Here is an 18522-nt window from a genome sequence, read left to right as displayed (position 1 = left end):
CAGTAGTTCTCAGCACAAAAATGGACCAAAATGAGTTATATTAGGGTAGAATATATTTAGAATAATTGGTATAAAACTGGTAAAAAACATCTATATGGAAACAACATGCACAAAGTTTATATGGGCTGGAAATGGACTGATCGGCCCACTCCTAGTGCCAAGTCACTGATATAAGTCTTCAGCAGATGGGATGCAGTTACTTCAACATGATGCTTTCTTGATACTCCTGCCCTCCCTCGTAGCTGCTGTGCTGCAATAGAATTGTGTTTCTAGTGACTTCAGTTGTTCTGTATGAACCTGTGATGGATTTGCTGCTTGTAATAGTCTTGTTGGGATCTGTCCTTTGGGCTGCTGACAGGTCAGGCTGGCAATGCCCAGGCGAAAAGGACTGCAGGATGGGCATGCTGCACTGCAGCTCTCAATGGACCAAGTCCAGGTTAAAGCCAGAAATAGCTCCTAACCGCTTTTGACCTCTGCTTTGAGTTTGCTCCCAGCAAGGCTGCTCTAAAAATGTGCCCTTGGGAAGCCGCCTCTGCTCTCTGCTGTAAGACTGCAGCGGAATATCGGGGTTGGTGTCAGTATCACAAAGGATCAGCTAAATGTTGGTGCTCGTTTTACCTCTTGCGGGGAAAAACCTAGGATGGGCAAGTGTCACTTCATGCCTTATTTATAACACCGGTTGAAGACTGAATTGGGGAACATCTGTTGTTGGACTCTGCCTCCCATCACCCTGACCATTGACCAGTCTGGCTAGGGCTGATGGGAACTGTAGTCCAGCAATATCTGGAGGGTCACAGATTCCTCACCTCACCTTTTAAGACTACAAGAGCGGGGGGTGGGGGTGGAACTATTTAACAAGGAAAGGGAATAGTGTGTGTCTGTTGGTTCATTCAAAGTAAACATCCACATCTCTAGAGAATGATGTAATTTGTCTGTGTATATTTATTAGTTACTTTTTTATCTCACCCTTCCACAGTGGAGCTCGGGGTGGGGTGGGGTGGGGTGTACTTTTTATCATTACAAGAACCAGGTGAAATAGGTAGGGTTGACAGATGGCAACCAGCAGTCCAAGGCCATCCAATCTGGTAAGGTAGGTCATTGTTAATAAATCAGTATTATTTGGGGGGCGGGGTTGGATGTTTGAGGATGAGAAAATATGCCTTCTCTTGTGGTCAGTTGTTGATTTCATGGTTGAGATGAGCCACAACGTAGGGGCATCTTGGTTCACATTGTTAGCTGCTACCAGCTTGTGCTGGTGTTGAGGTGCAGCAATGAGTTGCAGTTTTAAGGATCAGTTTCTTGATGAGTACCATAATTTAAGGATAGAGGCCATTCAGACGATTTATAAGACTTTAAATTCTGGATTTAGAATTTTTCCTTCTGTCTACCTTTATTATTTTCCTGAGTGCCAGACAGATGCTGGAATGGTTTTGCTGCAGAAAGAATATGCATTTCCTTTATTTGCTTGTTTCCTACCAACAATAAATGAGTAAGGCGTTCTTATTTGCATCGTAGGCGTCACTTGCCCATATATTTTATTGCAGCATAATCTGATGCCTGTTTTCTTGGTAGTGGTCTGAGGAGCCTTCCCTCACAGCCATGGGCAGCAATAAATTTAACTCGTTTCTGCTTCATGTTCTTTCCACTGCAGCAGTGGCAGTCTGGCTCGCACAGTCCCATTGTCCCCAGCTCCTTTGGCAAGCATCTTGCTCTTGGCAAGGCCAATGTTAATCAGTGTTTGGCAGTGTGCAGAGGCCATTGAGCTTCCATGCTTAATGCCCACCTGCTATAGTACAGCCTGAGGGCCTTGCAAGACTTCAGAGCTACAAAAGTTGGCTTCAGTTGCTGGTGAAACGAGCAGAGACACCAAGATGCAGGGAACACATCAGGATAGATGCCATTTTGTAGTGTACGGTGTCACTGGTGGAGCTCAGAGCAGGGGTGGGGAATCTTTTCTGGCCTAGATCCTGATCTTCTCCAACCCTTAGCAGGCCAGATTTGACAGGTGAGTGGAGTTGTCTCTCTGTCAATCACCTTGGTATGTCTATGATGTTTGGTGACACTGTGCTTTGAAGCCCAGTTGTTGGGGCTTCAAGGCTCAGTGTGTGACTGTATGAAAGCCCTTTTGCAAACAGCCCTGCACTGTTTTTTGAGCTTCCAAAAACCAAGGAGTAGTGCAGGGCTGTTTGCAAAATGGAAATTGCTTTTATCTCCCATCAGCTGATTGGCAGTGGGAGCTCACCTTGCTCTACCTGAAAGGAAGAATTGGGAGCTTGCATTGAGCTCCCAAACGTTTATTTGTTGCCACATGAGTGCCTGCGGCCTCATATCTGATGTCAAGTGTGGGGTGGTGAGCATGTCTTAGGGGAAATGGCCTCACAAGCCAAATTGGGAGCCCTGGTAAGCCACATTTTACTCATGGGCTTAACCAGCTTTGTCCTAGAGAGCCTTTGAATGCATGAAATAAAGAGCATAGGATGTTCTGAGTGCATCCATGTGCAGAGCAGTCTATAGACCTGCTCATTGGATGAGATCTGCACAAGGAAATTGAGATAAGAGTCATAAGAGTTTGAAGGTGTCTTGGAGAGCATCTAGTTCACCTCCCTCCTCAGTTCAGAATATGCAGCCCGGGGTGAAACTACTGCAAAGTCCCTGACAGATGACTATCCAGTTGCTGCTTAAAAGGCCCCCAGAAAAGGAAAGATACCATTTCCTGAGGCAGTCTGTTCCACTATCAGAAAGCTCATATCATTGGTTATGCCTCTCCCAAGGCTTAGCTGAAATCTGCTTCCCTGTGTTCCCAGCCTTTGTTTCAAGGCCTGGCCTTCTCGAGCAAGAGAGAATGAGTGCTTCATTTTCTGTGTTACAGCTCTTCAGATATTTGAAGATTCCAATCATGTATTTCCTTAACTTATTATAACTGAGGCTGAGCATATCCAGTTCTTTCAACCATTCCTCACTGCATCGATTCCAAGATGGTGCTACTGGCTAGGGATGGGAGTGAACCCTAGAAGGTAATTCCCTTTCCCACAATTCTCTCTGTTGTGGATACACATTGCGTACAAATTCTTTGAATAGCAGTAGCAAAACCAGAGAGAGAAATTCTGAGTGTATTGGAAACCTCCTGCTTCTTACCTGTCTTCCTTTTTGCGCCGTTTTGGATTGGAAAGGAAGCAGCAGGGCTGTGAGAATACTGATTGCTTCTAAAAGAAAGACATGGTAACATTCTGGGGGAAAAGATTAGAGACACCAAGCCTTAGAAGTGGAAGTGGTGTGCAGGTGGGGATAACAGCATTGTGTTTGTGCCTCAAATTATATGCAGGGCATGGGTGAATTTTGTATCACAGTATTGTGTCTAGTCTTCCAACTTTGAGCAGAGAATGGTGTGGGGCTTTTAATCTGAATATATTACCAGGCGACCCTTGCAGATAAAAAACAGGAAGATGCACTGAATAGTCTTCTGGTAGCAAACTGTATACCTCCTGTATACTACAAACTGTATACTACAGGGGTGGGGGACCTGTGGCTGCCCAGATGTAGTTGAAGAACTACAAGCATATGGAGAGCACCACATACACTGCCTCTGTCTCTAGAGCTCTGTTCTTGTTAAAATTTAATGAGAACAAATGAGCTGGTGTGCAGCGGGAAGAAGGAAGAAACTTTCCCCTGAGACGTGTGGTATTGATAAGAGTTCCTGAAGTCCCTTGGTTTTTGAGAGGGCAAAGGACCTCTTTAACCTTGAGGGGGGGTGATACCTGTAGCCTGAAGTGTCCTTGCCCTATGTTGCAGGGTAGAGCCAGCTTTGCTGGTAGATCTCAGAGCCATTCATAGTAGATTGGCAAGGTTTTCTGACTCCGACTTTTCATCAGGAAGGCTGATGAAAAGAAGAAACTTTAACCAGGGGTTAATTTTTAGTGTGAAGCACTGTGAGCTCAGTTCTCATGCTGTGAACAAATTATTGGGCTTGGGATGCGCTGAGAGGCGTCTTTAACTTGGAATGTGTATACAGTATTTTGCAACTGTCTCCAGTTGGTGGCTCTTCTCGGTGTGTGTGTGTGTTTTAAAAAAGCAAATTGAAAGCCTGAAGCCCACCTAGCCCTGCCATACAGCAGCTTACCTGTCAGTGGACCCTGCTTGCATCAAGGGCTATTTGCTTCCTGTTCATTTCACCTATTCTCTTGTCAACGTACGGGTTTATCAATTTGCTTCTAGGCCAAATTAATGCTGCTGGTCCCCCATTGCTGCTGTAATTGGTCTATGCTAGGTGAACGCTAAATGTGATTATGTAAAATTATTAAGACAAAAAGAATCACAATTTATTTTTATGTTCAGAACGCTTCATCCAGAAGGATTGAACTCTGAGTTAGATTTGAATTGTTTCATCTAATTATATTACTTTCAGGATCTTGAGGTTGCATGTAACTTTAAAATTTAAATAGCCTTGATTAACTAGGGTGTTACCTGTGGTGGAACTGTATATTAAGCTTTCTATTTATTTCCTGCTTCAGGAAGCAGGGGATACATATGTCTATGACCCCTGTTCCACAGATTGTATACAAACACTAAGGTATGTTTTATTTTTGTATTTTTCTGTATTTTTTCAATGTTAAGATATGGACTGTATAGACTCGTGTTCATGCTGGCCATTGACCTTAATATAATGTATGACATAATTAATGATATATAATTATTTGATTTATTTTTTGTAGTTAAAAAACTGAAGAAGACCAAACTGAAACAGTACGATTACCTTGGATCACTGTCTCACATGTCGTTATAGTGTATAAAGATAAAAATAGATACCGTTGGAATCAGTCGACGTGTTGCCTCTTTTTGTGGTATTTTGCTGTCATTGGTGTGGCATAAGGTAGGGTTGAGGAACCCCTGGCCCTCCCGGACTATGACTCCCTCTTCATGGGCTAGATGGCTGGGGGTGGTGGATGTTGGATCCTGGTAACATCTGGAAGGCCACAGGCTTTAAGGAACGGCTTTCTCCAGAGATATATCTTGCTCTCAAAACACATTCCCAGAGTGGCTCCCCGCTCCCCACTCTGCAACAGTGAATTAAGGTGCACAAGGAGGGATGTTGCTATAGGTGCTGTCACCATCCACAACCAGAAATTGAGCTTTTGGGGGGGGTGGGTGGGGGCTTTCATTGTAGAATTCCCTTGCAAGACCCTCTCTCTTGCAATCACCAAGTGGTCTGTGAATACATTTTTTCCACCAAGCCTTTTAAGAACTAGGACTGTTTATGTTTAATATGGTATAAAGCTGCTGATAGTATGGATAGTATGTGTGTTTTACCAATGAATTCTTTTATGAAGGGTTGTTATTGTTTTATTTTCAGCCATTTTGAGGGTCTGCATAGCTGATACCGGTAAGCAGCCTGAAACATTTTCTATAGAACTAAATATATAGGTTTCAACTTCTGATTAACAAGCCTTCACTAACCTGGTGCCCCCCAGATGTTTTGGACTACATCTCTCCCTGTGCTGACTGGGGCTTATGGGAGTTTTAGTTCAAAATGACTGGAGGGCACCAGGTTGGTGATGGCTGCGATAGACCGTGTTTTGAAGATACACCAGTGGCTTCATGAGCAATTCTCCTAGGGTAACAACCATTTAAGTGGAGGATAACTCCTAGAAGCATATTACTGGGGTGGGTGGGTGGAACCCTAAGCAACTTCCAGGACCTGCATGCATCTCTATAACAAAGCCTGGAGGCTGCTGTTCTAGGCCAAGAGAGGAGGACCCAGTATAGACATAGCAGGACAGGTGGATTTGAGTGTTAAGTGTCGTAGCTCAGTGGCAGAGCATCTGCTTTCCATGCAGAAGGTCCCATGTTCAATTCCCAGGATTCCCAGGTAGGGCTGGGAGAGACCTCTGCCTGAAACCCTGGAGAGCTGCTGCCTGTCAGTTTAGACGGTGCTGAGATAATGTACCAATGATCTGATTCAGTATAAGGTAGCTTCCTAGGTATCGATGTAAGAAATAAAGCAGTCACTTATTTTCTTCTTTCATTATCTCCCAGTCTCTTCAAACAGATAGGATTGCACTCTTTCTTTCCTCTCTCTGCTTTGTCCCTCTGTGTGTTCCTTTCAACTGTTGCTTTGTCTCCCATATACACTCTGTGTTCCTCAGTAAGAAGGCATTAAACGCTCTAAATATGAGGCAGCCCAGATTGTGGGGTGGTGGGGCAGAAGCAGATGGGGGAAGGAGGGAGTGTGTGCCAGGCTCTTTTTTTTTACCCATGAATAAATTCTTTCTTGCACTCACATTGGAGATCCCGAATGAAATGAAAGCTTTTAGCATCAAATGATGCTTCAGGGAGCAGCCTTTCAATTGGGGGCGGGGGAACCACTGGAGTTCTTTTAAAGGGTCTTCTTCTCCAGCTGAAAGAGTGATGGGGGTGGAGGGAAGTCTGGATGAGCCCATTAACCTTAGTCGCAGCTCAGTGCATGCTGTCTTCCTCGCATGCCTGTCACCGTGTTCTCCCAAGAGAGATGGCTTAGCCTGTTTCAATCTAAAGCTCCTTCTGTGGATGGGAAAAAAGATGGCCAGAAAAACAGATCTGCAAACCTTAAAGTGCTTTATGAATAAATGGTTAATTAGCTGCTAGTCCAAGGTGAAGCAGGCAGGCCCAAATCTGGCACTTAAAATAAATTATGTAAATGTGAATGTAAGTTTAAATCATTAGTTCTGGTTGCGATAGTCCCCCCCTTCCCCCCTCCTGTCTTTCTCCAGCTAGTATAAAAAAAGAGGCTTTCAAAAAAAGGAAAGAAGCCAGTTTGCCTTCTCTTATATTTTTGCTTTATTGCTCCTTTCATTTTCAGCTTCTTTAAGCCTATCACTGGTACTTAGATCAGAATCTTATCCTGCAAACCAAAGCATCCTTAATTGGAAGCAAGTCCCATTGAATTCCCTGGGGATTTAATATCTGCACAAACATGCTTAGGCCTTGGCTCTGTAGCAACCTGAAGCAGAACCTTGTACAACAATGGTTTTTGTAGTGTTTCAGATACTGGAAACAAGGCTTTTTCAAGATTGGGGGACGGGGGGGGGGGCGGAAATACTTGATGTTGATTACCTGACTGCAGTTTGAATAGTACGTATTCAGAAAAAGCAGTAGTCCATCCATGGCCCTCATTGTACCCTCATCTGCCATCCTCTGGATACCTTAGCCCAGTGCTTTTTTCTGGAGGTACGCAGGGGTACACATACCCCTAAACATTTTGTGAATCTATGTTTGGCCTCATTGAGGGGCAGTATTTCAATATGAGTAGGAAAATGTGAGTACCCATAAACTTTCTTTCTTTTTTTTTAGGGGGGGGGAGCATTGCCCTCGCCACCTATTGAATGGCCTCTGTGGGCTGAGTGAGATGGGTTTTGTGCATCTAGATATGTGCGCAGGGGCCCATCTGTGGAGGTGTGCCACTACCGAAGCTGATCTGCAACTTATTTTGGAGGTGCAAAAGAGAATTCTATGCATTGGTTCTGGTCGCTAAAATGGAATTTCCAAATTCAAGTTCAATTTGTCCTCATTCATTCATCTAGGTGGAGGGCACCTTAGTTCATGTTCTTAGAAACAGTGGTTTGTGGGAGCCCCTAGGCATTGTGGGGAGAGCGAAGTAACAGGTTCTTGTTCTTGCAAGGATTGCAGCAGCTTGGCTTGCTCTACACTGCCCTCTACTGCCAGCCTTCAGTTCAACACCAGTGTGGTGTAGTGGTTAAGAGTGGTAGACTTCTAATATGCTGAACCGGGTTCAGTCTCTGCTCCTCCACATGCAGCTGCTGGGTGACCTTGGGCTAGTCCCACTTCTTTGAAGTCTCTCAGCCCCACTCAGCTCACAGAGTGTTTGTTGTGGGGGAGGAAGGGAAGGGAGAATGTTAGCCGCTTTGAGACTCCTTAGGGTAGTGATAACGCGGGGTATCAAATCCAAACTCCTCCTCCTCTTCTTCTTCTTCTTCTTCTTCTTCTTCTTCTTCTTCTTCTTCTTCTTCTTCTTCATTCCTGAAGCATAGGAAGATTCCTTATACAGAGTCACGCTTTTGGTCTATATGGCATAGTATTTTCTATATTAAGTTCTGGAGATCTGCTGCCAGGCAGGCAGGAATCTTGCCAGTCCCGAACTGGAGATTCTAGGGATCAAACCTGGAACTTTATGGATGCAAAGCATGTGCTGTACCACTGAGTCCCAAATGCTGAACCATTTTGGGAGAACTGGAGTTTTAGGGAACCCAACAAAGCTCCTTAATTTTATTTTAGCTTAAAAAGAAAATTTAGTCTCCCCCAATCCAAAGATGTTTGTTGGAAATAATAAATAAATAATAAAACCGTAATAAGTAAACTACTACCGTATTAGTACGGTGGCAGAATCAACATTTTTATACAAAAAAAAAAAGATCCTCCAGATGTTGTTGTACTGTACTATGCTTCCATTACCACTTGTCATTGGCTGTGCTGGCTGGAGTTGTTATGAGTTGGAATCCAACAATATGTGAAATGCCACAGGTTCCATGTTCTTCTGGATGATGCTTGGGCTTGGGAAAGGTCAGGAAGGCAGGATGCAACCAGCACATGCCTTCTTAGTATTCTAGTTTATCGCATTAGAAGAGTCCTGCTGGATTAGACAGGCCACCACCATCATGTCTTACACAGCCACCAGTCTGATGCTTCTGGAAAGCCCACAAGTAGGGCATGAAGGCAGCAGCACTCCGCTGTCATTTGCTGTCCAGAAACTGGTGTTCATTGGTATTCTTCTGCCTCTGAACATTAAGGTTCAATTTAACTGTCAGGGCTAATAGACCTATCTGTGGCTGTCCTCCCATCGGTTAGTATGGTCACAGAAAGGGTATGCTTCAGAGGGTGTGTTCGATTTGATCCAAGAAAATGTTGCATGTTATAGCTGAGAAGTGCTCTTCTCGTGTAATGTATGTAAGGTTCTTTTCAGTTTAGGAAAGGAAAAACTAGCAACTTGCAAAAGGAAAAACTAGCAGCTTGCAAAAGGGTAGTTCACTAGCTCCTGCCATTCCTGAAGACACTGGAAGCAGATAGCAGCTGTTCCCTCACTTTCTCAACACACCCATAACAGAAATACTAACAAACATTTTGTTTCTAGTCTGAGAGCTACCAAGGTCTGGCACACTGAGTCTTGTTCCACATCCTACCAAATGCCAAAATACAGATTGGGTCATACGTAATCACTCAGGAATTTCTGTCCTGAAATTGGCGAAGCTCAACATCCGCTGGGGAACAGGAATTCCAAGTGTTCAGCACCTGTCCCTATACAGAAGTGCTGCACGTGCTACCATGAAGCTGGCAATACCTGTCTGACTAGTATGTTGTCACCCAGTCATCTGCATCACACAGACAGGTCAAATTTGGGTTTTGAGGACACGTTGTTGGAAAGAGTCAGTGGTTCTGATGGGAGGCCAAATGGATCTGTGTGTGTGTTGGCATTTCACAAGGGGCTTTGGGGGTGAATTTGGTGTGGCCAGTGAGGTGTCTGGTGATACACACTGTTTGGGTGGCTTTGTAGAGGAGAATCAGGGTCCCCTTGAGCCACACTGAAAGGATTGAACTGTACTTGGGAACTGGAGGGAGAAAGCTGGGCTAACACAGGCTGGAGAGGAAATGAGGGTACAAGAACTAAAGGCGCCTTAAAAAACAACAACCACCTTCCCAGTTTCTTATTTGGCCAGCTATTTAAAGTGAAGGCATACAGAAGCAGGAAATGGGATGGACTTTGCTGAATCACAGTGGAATATTCTATCATTGGGGCTGGGTTCAAGGAAGAGAGGGAACGCCTTTCCTTTTTTGCTGAAATCTGATGAATGGAGGGAATCTCGCCCTGGATGTATTGAGCAGGCAAGGTCCAGGCTATGCTTTCCAGAGATCTGGCAGGTGGCGATGGGCTTCTGGTTTCCATCTCCATGTACATCTCTGGCACTCCTCCTTTTGTAACTAGATATGTTCACCAAAAAGTCAACAAAAGGGGGCTAGTTATCAGGACAGATTAGTTAGGTGGTATTTAAGTGCATCCCTTATAGAGCTCAACTCTGATAGTATCCGCAGGCTTTTATTTTCAAAGGAAGAGCTGTCATTGCTACTTTGTTCTAATAAACTCTGGTGCGGCACGAGCATTGTTTTACACTGAATGATGCGGAAAAACTGTCTGTGGACAAATGCCGGCTCCCTCGGCCTGTAAACCGAGATGAGTGCTGCAACCCCAGAGTCGTCTGTGCCTGGACTTAACTGTCGGGGTCCTTTACCTTTTATGGTGTAGCCCATACTTTTGCCAACCTGAGTCCCTCCAGAGGTTTCGACCATTAGCCATGCTGGCTGGTTCTGATGGGAATTGGGAGTCCAGCAATTTCTGGAGGGTGCCAGGCTGAGGGTATCTGGTCCAGCCTAATTAAATCTTCATCTTATTTATTTGCCTACCTCCTCCACTTCATCTCAAGTTTACTACAAACTGCCAGTTTTGTCTTTTTCATCACACCTCAAAACAACATTTCCTTCCCCGCCCTCTTCTTTTCATTCTTGCATCCAACCTGAATATTTCTTTATACTATATATGACCAATGATGGATAGGAGGATGGAATGTGGGTTTCTTATAAATATACCGGTAAAAATAAGAATAAAAGTTCTAGTGAGCTCAAAAACATGCTGTTTGTAATATGCCTAGCTGTTGTTGTTATGCAATTGCCACCCTACAGATGGCGCCATGAGTGAATAAGAGAGAGAGAGAGAGAGAGAGAGAGAGAGAGAGAGAGAGAGAGAGAGAGAGGGGACTCCTTCAAAGAACTCAAAGGAGCCTGTTTTGAGTTTAACTGTGCTACTTCCGGACAACAGTGAGCTCTCTGAGGGGCTTTCCACCTTGCAAGATTATTTCCTTGGGAAAGGCGACTTTTGATTAAATCTGCGCTCACACAGAAAAGGTGTAGGCAACTGGTCAGGCCTTGGCTTTCTCTCTGCAGGATTCAAGACTTAAAGGTTTGTGGATAGTTTGTGGTTTACCAGCTCATCTGTAAACTTGGGGCATGGAAAGATGTTTGTGTATCTAAGGTGATATGGGTTGAAGTGGAGGGAGAAACCCTGCTGGCTTTGCATGCTAGAGGCGACTGTGCTTTAGCTGGATTTCAAATGGGTTTTGCATGCTGCTAGCTGTGGGGAAGCTGCACTAGGGATGTTTGTGGCACTTTGTAGCATCAGAATATATTTCCAGCCCCTGGAGGCAGGGGGACACTAGGCTGATTGCTATGTGCTGCATACAAGCAGAAGCCCGGGGAGTAAAGGTGGACATTTAAGTAGTTCTTTCATGCCATAGTACAGGAAGGCAGCCTGGGAGGGAACCTTCCTTCTACAGGATGACAAAAGCTTTTACTTGAAAGGATTTGGGTGTTGCCTTTGTGTTCTGGGTAAGGTTTTAGTGGTACCCCATTGTTGTCTTCTGACATATTCCCATAACAGCTGTGTTATCATAGAGCTTCAGTATGCTGATGACAACGTAGTGTGCGCACGCTCAGAGGATGACCTCCAAACCATCCTAAATATCTTTGCAGAAGCTTACGAAAAGCTTGGCCTATCACTCAACATCCAAAAAACCAAAGTGCCGCACCAACAAGTACAAAATAACCCTCTGCAGTGCCACAAATCCAACTCAATGGTGTAACTTTGGAAAATGTCAATCACTTCTCCTACCTAGGCAGTTATCTTTCCACAAGGGCCAACATTGATGCTGAAATCCAGCATCACCTGAGCTCTGCGAGTGCGACTTTCTCCCGATTGAAGTGCAGTGTTTTAGGACCGGGAAAGCGTAATGCTGGTGGTCAACAAAAGAGGTTTAAAGACTGTCTCAAGGCAAATCTAAAAAAAAAATGTAGTATAAACACTGACAACTGGGAAACACTGGCCTGCGAGCGCTCCAGTTGGAGAACAGCCTTTACCAAAGGTGCCATGGGCTTTGAAGACACTCGAACTCAGGAAGCAAGGGAGAAACGTGCTAAGAGGAAGGCACACTTGGCAAATCCACACTGTGATCAACTCCTGCCCGGAAACCAATGTACCCACTGTGGAAGAATGTGTGGATCCAGAATTGGCCTCCACAGTCACTTACGGACTCATTGTTAAAACCGTGTTTATGGAAGACAATCTTACTCGGCTACGAGTGATCGCCAAAGAAGCAGCAGCAGCTAAGAGACCATAGCTAAGAGACCGGCTCTCCCCTTGCTTCACTATAACCTGCCCAGATTGTTAAGGCCAACCAAGAGCACTGTTTTTCAAAATTACATCTCTTTGTATCACAGACCTAATTCTCTGCCGTAAGGAAGAATGTGGAAATGAAGATGTGTGTATGAGATGCAGGGAAGGAGCTGAGCTCAGGCAAACAAGCATTGTGTCGCCCTTCAGGTCTGACCCATAGCCATGTCTTGGGTGCATCACTAGGTGACATTTCCAGGAAAGCCTGCGGATTCGCAGCTTTGCTTGACCATAAGGAAACAGAACTGGTGGTTTAATTTGCAAAGAGGAAGCTGTGACCTGTGCCTTTTTACATGGACAACTTGCTTCACAATCAGAGTTGTGGGGTGTATGCTATGAAGAACATAATCACTGTATTCAGGGCAATCTAGACATGCTCACGAGATTCGTTTATTAAAAATATATTGGGTATTGGTCTTCAATTGGTGGGCTGCATGAGTGGGCTGTGGTTTGGCGGTGACTGACTGGGGCTTTTTCTTAAAGAAGGAAAGAGAGGTAAAGGGGATGACAGATGCTAAGGAGGCAGAGTTCCTTTATCTTCAATAGCTGTGTAGAGGGGGGAAATAGTTAGGTGTGGTTTTCTCACTCCTGCATGACAAGCTGTCTCTGTAAACATTCCGCCTCTTATGTAGCTATTTAAATAGCCTTGTAAATAAGCCCACAAAAGTTACTAGCATGCAGTGTTTTTTACTAACCTGCTGTGGAAATTAGTAGTTTGTTGTTTCCATGATGACCACAGAGGAGAGGAAGGTTCTCAACAGGCTTGTTAAAGAAAGTGCCTTCTGCTATACAGGCTGGTGGACGAGAGACAGACTTGTTGGTTTTCATGCTGGCTTCAGAGGAAGCAAAGTGGAGGTTGGTGGGAGGAGGAATGGAGAGATCCACCCCTCTTTGTCAGCCCACTCACTCCCCTGTGTGGAATCTCTGGTTTCCTTGGGCGATCCAGTGAGTTATTAAATACAGTGCTGTAGATCTGTAAATTCCTTTGCATCTGGTCACTCTAAAGTGGTGATAAAGTTATCCACTCATAAAGCTATCCACTGCCAAATGCTGCTGTTTGAACTGGGAAGGGAAAGCTTTAAAGACTTTTTAAAAGCAGAGAGTGCAAAGGAAACACACTGGACACGTTTGTGGCACAGCAAGAAAGCCGATGGGCAGACAGGTTTTTTTATATCTGCTGCCCCTGCTGTTGAGTTAATATCTCCAAGATATCGTATAAATACAGTGCTGTAGATCTGTAAATTCCTTTGCATCTGGTCACTCTAAAGTGGTGGGTGGGATGGGCAGAGCAGAGAACAAGTTAGTTGCGGGGACACACAAAGTCTCACCTCTAGGATGACACCACCTTGAATGCCAGGCTAATTGGAGAACTTTCTGCTCTGGCAAGGGAGTGAGGTGATAGGAGGCGTTAAGCGTTACTGTTGTCTTTTACAAATTTATATAGATGAAGTGGGATATGTCAGGTGATCCTAATAAACTGGGTAGTGTGCAATGGGTAGTATTACTGGTGTGCGTGCCTGTGTGTGTGTGTAAAAGAGAGAGAGAGAAACATAGCTGCATGCGTTTCTGGCCTCACCTTGGGGGCATATAAAGGAACACAGAAAACTGCTTTATACAGTACTTGAGTCATATCATTGGTCCATCTTGCTCAGCATACATGGATTGGTGATGACACTCCTTTAGATTTTCAGGCAGGAGTTTTTGCCAGCCCTACCTGGTCTGAATTTGGAATCTTCTGCACGCAGAGCAGATGCTCTACTGCTTGGGGGGGGGGTTGTCATGATAAGTGCTTGAACTTCAACATTTACTACTATATATGCTAAGAAAAATTGGAGGTGGACCTCATGTTGAAGCTTAAAATTCTGAAAGAATGAAGGCTTCTGTTCTTGTTCCAGGGCTGTGATATTTTGGCTAAAGAGAAAAATAACCCAGCGGTTGACATTCTTGAAAGTTCTTAGACAGTCTTCTCTGTCTTCCTGATGTGTCTTCTTTCTTCCCCGCCTCCTCCAGAGGCAGGGCTCCCTTCTCTTTCCTCTCCATGGCTGTGTGGCTTTGACTCACTCTGGGAGCAGCAGGAACTGCAGTGATGTCAGGCTGCAAGGAGGGAAGTGTGGGAGGAGACACACTGCCCTGTTCGGCTGGCTGGCTGGCTGGAAACTCTTGTCCCTGCCACATTTCATGGGATAAGGATGAGAGCAAGCAACACCGATACTCAAGGCCTTGCTCCAGTCTTCAGTGTGGGTGATGCACTAACCTCAGCTTCAAGATGAAAGGGAAATACAAAGGTAATGGTCTCAGAATATGTTCTCTTTTCTTCCTGACTTCCAAATCATTGTGATGGGATCCCTAAAATGAAAGTCTTGGGAAGCAGGTTCCAGGCTGAAAAATGTTGAACTGTAAGCCAGGAACTTCTCTGGTTTAAATATCACCTCTGCCATGAAGTTTGGACATGGCCTCAGGCAAATTACAACTTTTCAGCAACCCTCAAATGTGCAATATGATAAAACTGACTAGGCAGCCGGATAAGATTATTTTTTTTTTTGAGGATTGCTCCAGTCATGCATGTGAAGACCTTAGAAAACTTTTAAAGCACTATGTAAATACTAGACAAACTTTGAACCTGAGGCAAGGCAGTAGGTGGGATGTTAGCCTGCATGGCTCATTCTAAACTACGTAAATCCCAGTGGATAACAAGGAAGGAAGAGCTTGGAGAGGAGATAGGAACCACCCAGGTGAGCCAGTGGTGACTTTCTCTCTTGCTATGCTTCAGTGCACCTGGCTAAGTGAGTGCCAGGTAAAAAGCTTGTTTTCTGTGGCATATGAGTTACTAACTATGTCTCTTGCTTAATGGCCTGTTGTTTAATTGTAGGATTGTAGTATTTTGTTACTGTTTGAATTTTGTTACTATGGTTGACAAAAAAGGTTTTTGTTTAAAAAGTTATAAATCAGTAAAATAGAGGGGAAGAAAGTTAGAGCCCTGGAGGAATTTCAGGGATGCCTCATTTCTGCTTTTTTGAATTTAGGGCACAAAGCTGCTCATTCTTGGCTGAATCTCGGGATGGAGATTCTAGCATCTTGTAAGGTGCACACCCTGCACCCCAGTATTTGCTAGGGAGTGAGTCAGTAGGCCTGGGGCCACATAGCAGAGACAGTGGCAGTGAAACCTGGCTTTCAAGCTCCTGTTTTGTTTGTTTGTTCTTTTGTTTTGTAAGCAGATAAGATGTTCCTGGTGCTCACATGTGAGCCAAATTCTCTTCCTCTTCCTTTGCCCAGTTATCCCTAATATATAGGTTGACCTGATCTGAAGTATTGTGGGAGTGCTGGTGATACTCGCCAGGCCTCATTCCTGGTTTTGTTTAGGTACTGGGCAGGATAGTTGGGAGGTTGCCAAAGGTGTTCACAAATAGGTAGTGACTGGTTGGAAGAGGTATGACTGGATACAGGCATGGTGATGGTAGTAGTGGTGGTAGGGCCAAAGAGGAAAGAGTTGGAGTAATGGTGTTTAACTTAGACTAAAGAGGACTAAGTTTGAATCCAGTTCAAGAAGGATACTGACAAGCTGGAACGTGTCCAGAGGAGGGCAGCCAAAATGGTCAAAGGCCTGGAAACGATGCCTTATGAGGAACGTCCTAGGGAGCTGGGTATGTTTAGCCTAGAGAAGAGAAGGTTAAGGGGTGATATGATAGCCATGTTCAAATATATAAAAGGATGTCATATAGAGGAGAGAGAAAGGTTGTTTTCTGCTGCTCCAGAGAAGCGGACACGGAGCAATGGATTCAAACTAAAAGAAAAGAAGATTCCACCTAAACATTAGGAAGAACCTCCTGACAGTAAGAGCTGTTCGACAGTGGAACTTGCTGCCAAGGAGTGTGGTGGAGTCTCCTTCTTTGGAGGTCTTTAAGCAGAGGCTTGACAGGCATATGTCAAGAATGCTTTGGTGGTGTTTCCTGCTTAGCAGGGGGTTGGACTGGATGGCCCTTGTGGTCTCTTCCAACTCTATGATTCTTATTCAACCACAAGTCTTACTGGATGACCTTCATTATTTCTGGAGCTGATGTTAATGCTATAAATGTATTGTTTTAAACAACCTGTAGTGCCTTACAAATGGAGATAAAGTTACTTTCACTAACACAGCGTTGTGATTGTCACTGTTGGATTGGGATAGAAGGACAGTGAAATAGAACAAGATGCTATGGAGGAAAGTCCTGTTTGTTTGTTAACTAAGAACAAGAAATTGAAAACACAAACTTGGATATTAAAATTACAATACATTAAATGCAGCCAGAACCTAGAGCAGGCTTAAAATCAAACCAGCTTGCTGGAAATTGAGCACCCTGCACAAGTCTGACAGCTTATATGTGTTTTTAACAAGTGCCAGAAGGGAGATAATGTTGGCACTCATTTAGGCTCAGTGGGCAGGTGATTCCATTTAAAAGGCACCACCACCAAAATTGCCCTCCTCCTGGTAGCTATGAAACAAATACTCCATCAGCTGCAGCACAACGAGGAGGGCTCATGTTATCACCAAATGGTGTCTAGTCTGGGGCTAGGTGGATGTTTTTTGTTAGCTAATTTTGTGTGTGCACATAGCCCACACGTGTGCACTATGGTTTGAGGCACAGAATTTAACTTCTTGTCAACATAGCTTTCATTTGGTGGTGACAGAGAATAGGGGCTTTGGTGCCTTAAATTCATTCATTTATTTACAGCATTATTATCTTGCTGTTTGACTGGAAGGTCTCCAGGATAGCTTAAACAAAACATTTAAAAATAATATTAGTAATAAAATTGAACATTGACATGACCCCTGGAGCAAGTGTTAACATCGGACACACCACAATTAATTACTCAAATAGCTGTGCCACACTTTCTGTGCTAACAGCACTGTGTAGGTGTAGGTATCGGCAGTAGGTGCTCAAGCCCTTTAAGTGTGGGTTTCACTGACAATTACTCAGGCGTAGCAACATTTATTTGAGGAACAAGGGAAACAATTGGTCTGAGTCTTTGGTTTACTGCAAATGCAGTTGTAACTAGAAGCCTCCTAAACTAGGGGTGGAGAACTTGTCGCCTTCCTGATGTTGCTGAAATGCAGCAACTCCCATTATTCCTGACCACTGGCCATGCTGGCTGGGGCTGATGGGAGTTGAGATCCAACAATATCCGAAGGGTCACAGATCCCCAGTCTTCACCTAAACCCAATCCCACACAGCTAATCCCCACTGGCCCATTCCCTTTTTCATAGAATCGTAGAGTTGGAAGAGACTACAAAGCTCATTTATTCCAACCCCCTGCAATGCAGTAATCTTTTGCCGAATATGGGGTTCAAACACATGACCCTGAGATTAAGAGTCTCATGCTCTGCCGACTGAGTGATCTACTTTGCAGAGACTGTCAAATGACAGAATTCCACCTCCAGTAACTGTCATTTCATGCTGTTTTCATTCCTCACTTCTTACATTTCATTGTCCAAACACTTTCCTGTCTTCAAAACACAGCCCTCCAAACATGGTTTACTACACCACTGTATGCTGAGTGGGGAGGAGAATAATAATGAAAATTATCATGGTGCCTAAATGTTAGTAGCATTTGTCCCTGACTAATCCTTCTGGGGAGAAGAACTCTCCAGCCAAGATACCATCGCAAAGGAAGTCCCTAGCCCCTGCTATTGCCCTCTCTTCCAAAGTTGGAGGCAACCAGAGTGTGGCATTCATAGGTGGGGTAAGCTCCAGGTTTGAGGGCAGGGTACTTATTTTAAGAGAGGGACGCGGGTGGCGCTGTGGGTTAAACCACTGAGCCTAGGGCTTGCTGATCAGAAGGTTGGTGGTTCGAATCCCCGTGACGGGGTGAGCTCGAGTTGCTGGGTCCCAGCTCCTGCCAACCTAGCAGTTCGAAAGCACGTCAAGTGCAAGTAGATAAATAGGTATCACTACAGCGGGAAGGTTTCCGTGCACTGCTTTGGTTCGCCAGAAGCGGCTTTGTCATGCTGGCCACATGACCTGGAAGCTGTACGCTGGCTCCCTCGGCCAATAACGTGAGATGAGCGCTGCAACCCCAGAGTCGGTCACGACTGGACCTAATGGTCGGGGGTCCCTTTACCTTTACTTATTTTAAGAATTTTTTTATCCTACGCTTCATTGTTATCAAGCCCAAGGTGGATTACAAACACACAACATTATACAGCCAATAAAATACACGAATTAAAACACCACTTATCAAATTCATGCTAAGAATGCACAAAAATGCTACCTGGCCCTCCTCAC

The 18522-nt window shown here is 44.6% G+C and overlaps 1 protein-coding gene across 7 annotated transcripts in view; it reads left to right on the top strand.

Moving 5' to 3' along the window:
• The window catches only part of RIPOR1 (RHO family interacting cell polarization regulator 1), a 102884-nt gene that overhangs the window by 43420 nt on the left and 40942 nt on the right, over positions 1 to 18522 (top strand). The window contains exon 1 of one of the 7 annotated variants that reach the window (XM_035119714.2): positions 1110 to 10996. The exons of 5 other annotated variants lie outside the window; for them this stretch is intronic. Coding sequence is in view for 1 of the 2 variants with exons in the window: in XM_035119709.2 (XP_034975600.2) it covers positions 14529 to 14547 (19 nt within the window). In the remaining variant the exon portion in view is untranslated. Of the gene's footprint in view, positions 1 to 1109; positions 10997 to 11024; positions 14548 to 18522 lie in introns of those variants that run through there. One more of the 7 variants, XM_035119709.2, reaches the window with a different exon arrangement.

The sequence above is a fragment of the Zootoca vivipara genome, chromosome 6, assembly GCF_963506605.1.
Source record: "Zootoca vivipara chromosome 6, rZooViv1.1, whole genome shotgun sequence".
In the NCBI taxonomy this organism is placed as follows: Eukaryota; Metazoa; Chordata; class Lepidosauria; order Squamata; family Lacertidae; genus Zootoca; species Zootoca vivipara.
This window is presented reverse-complemented; position numbering and strand designations above follow the sequence as displayed.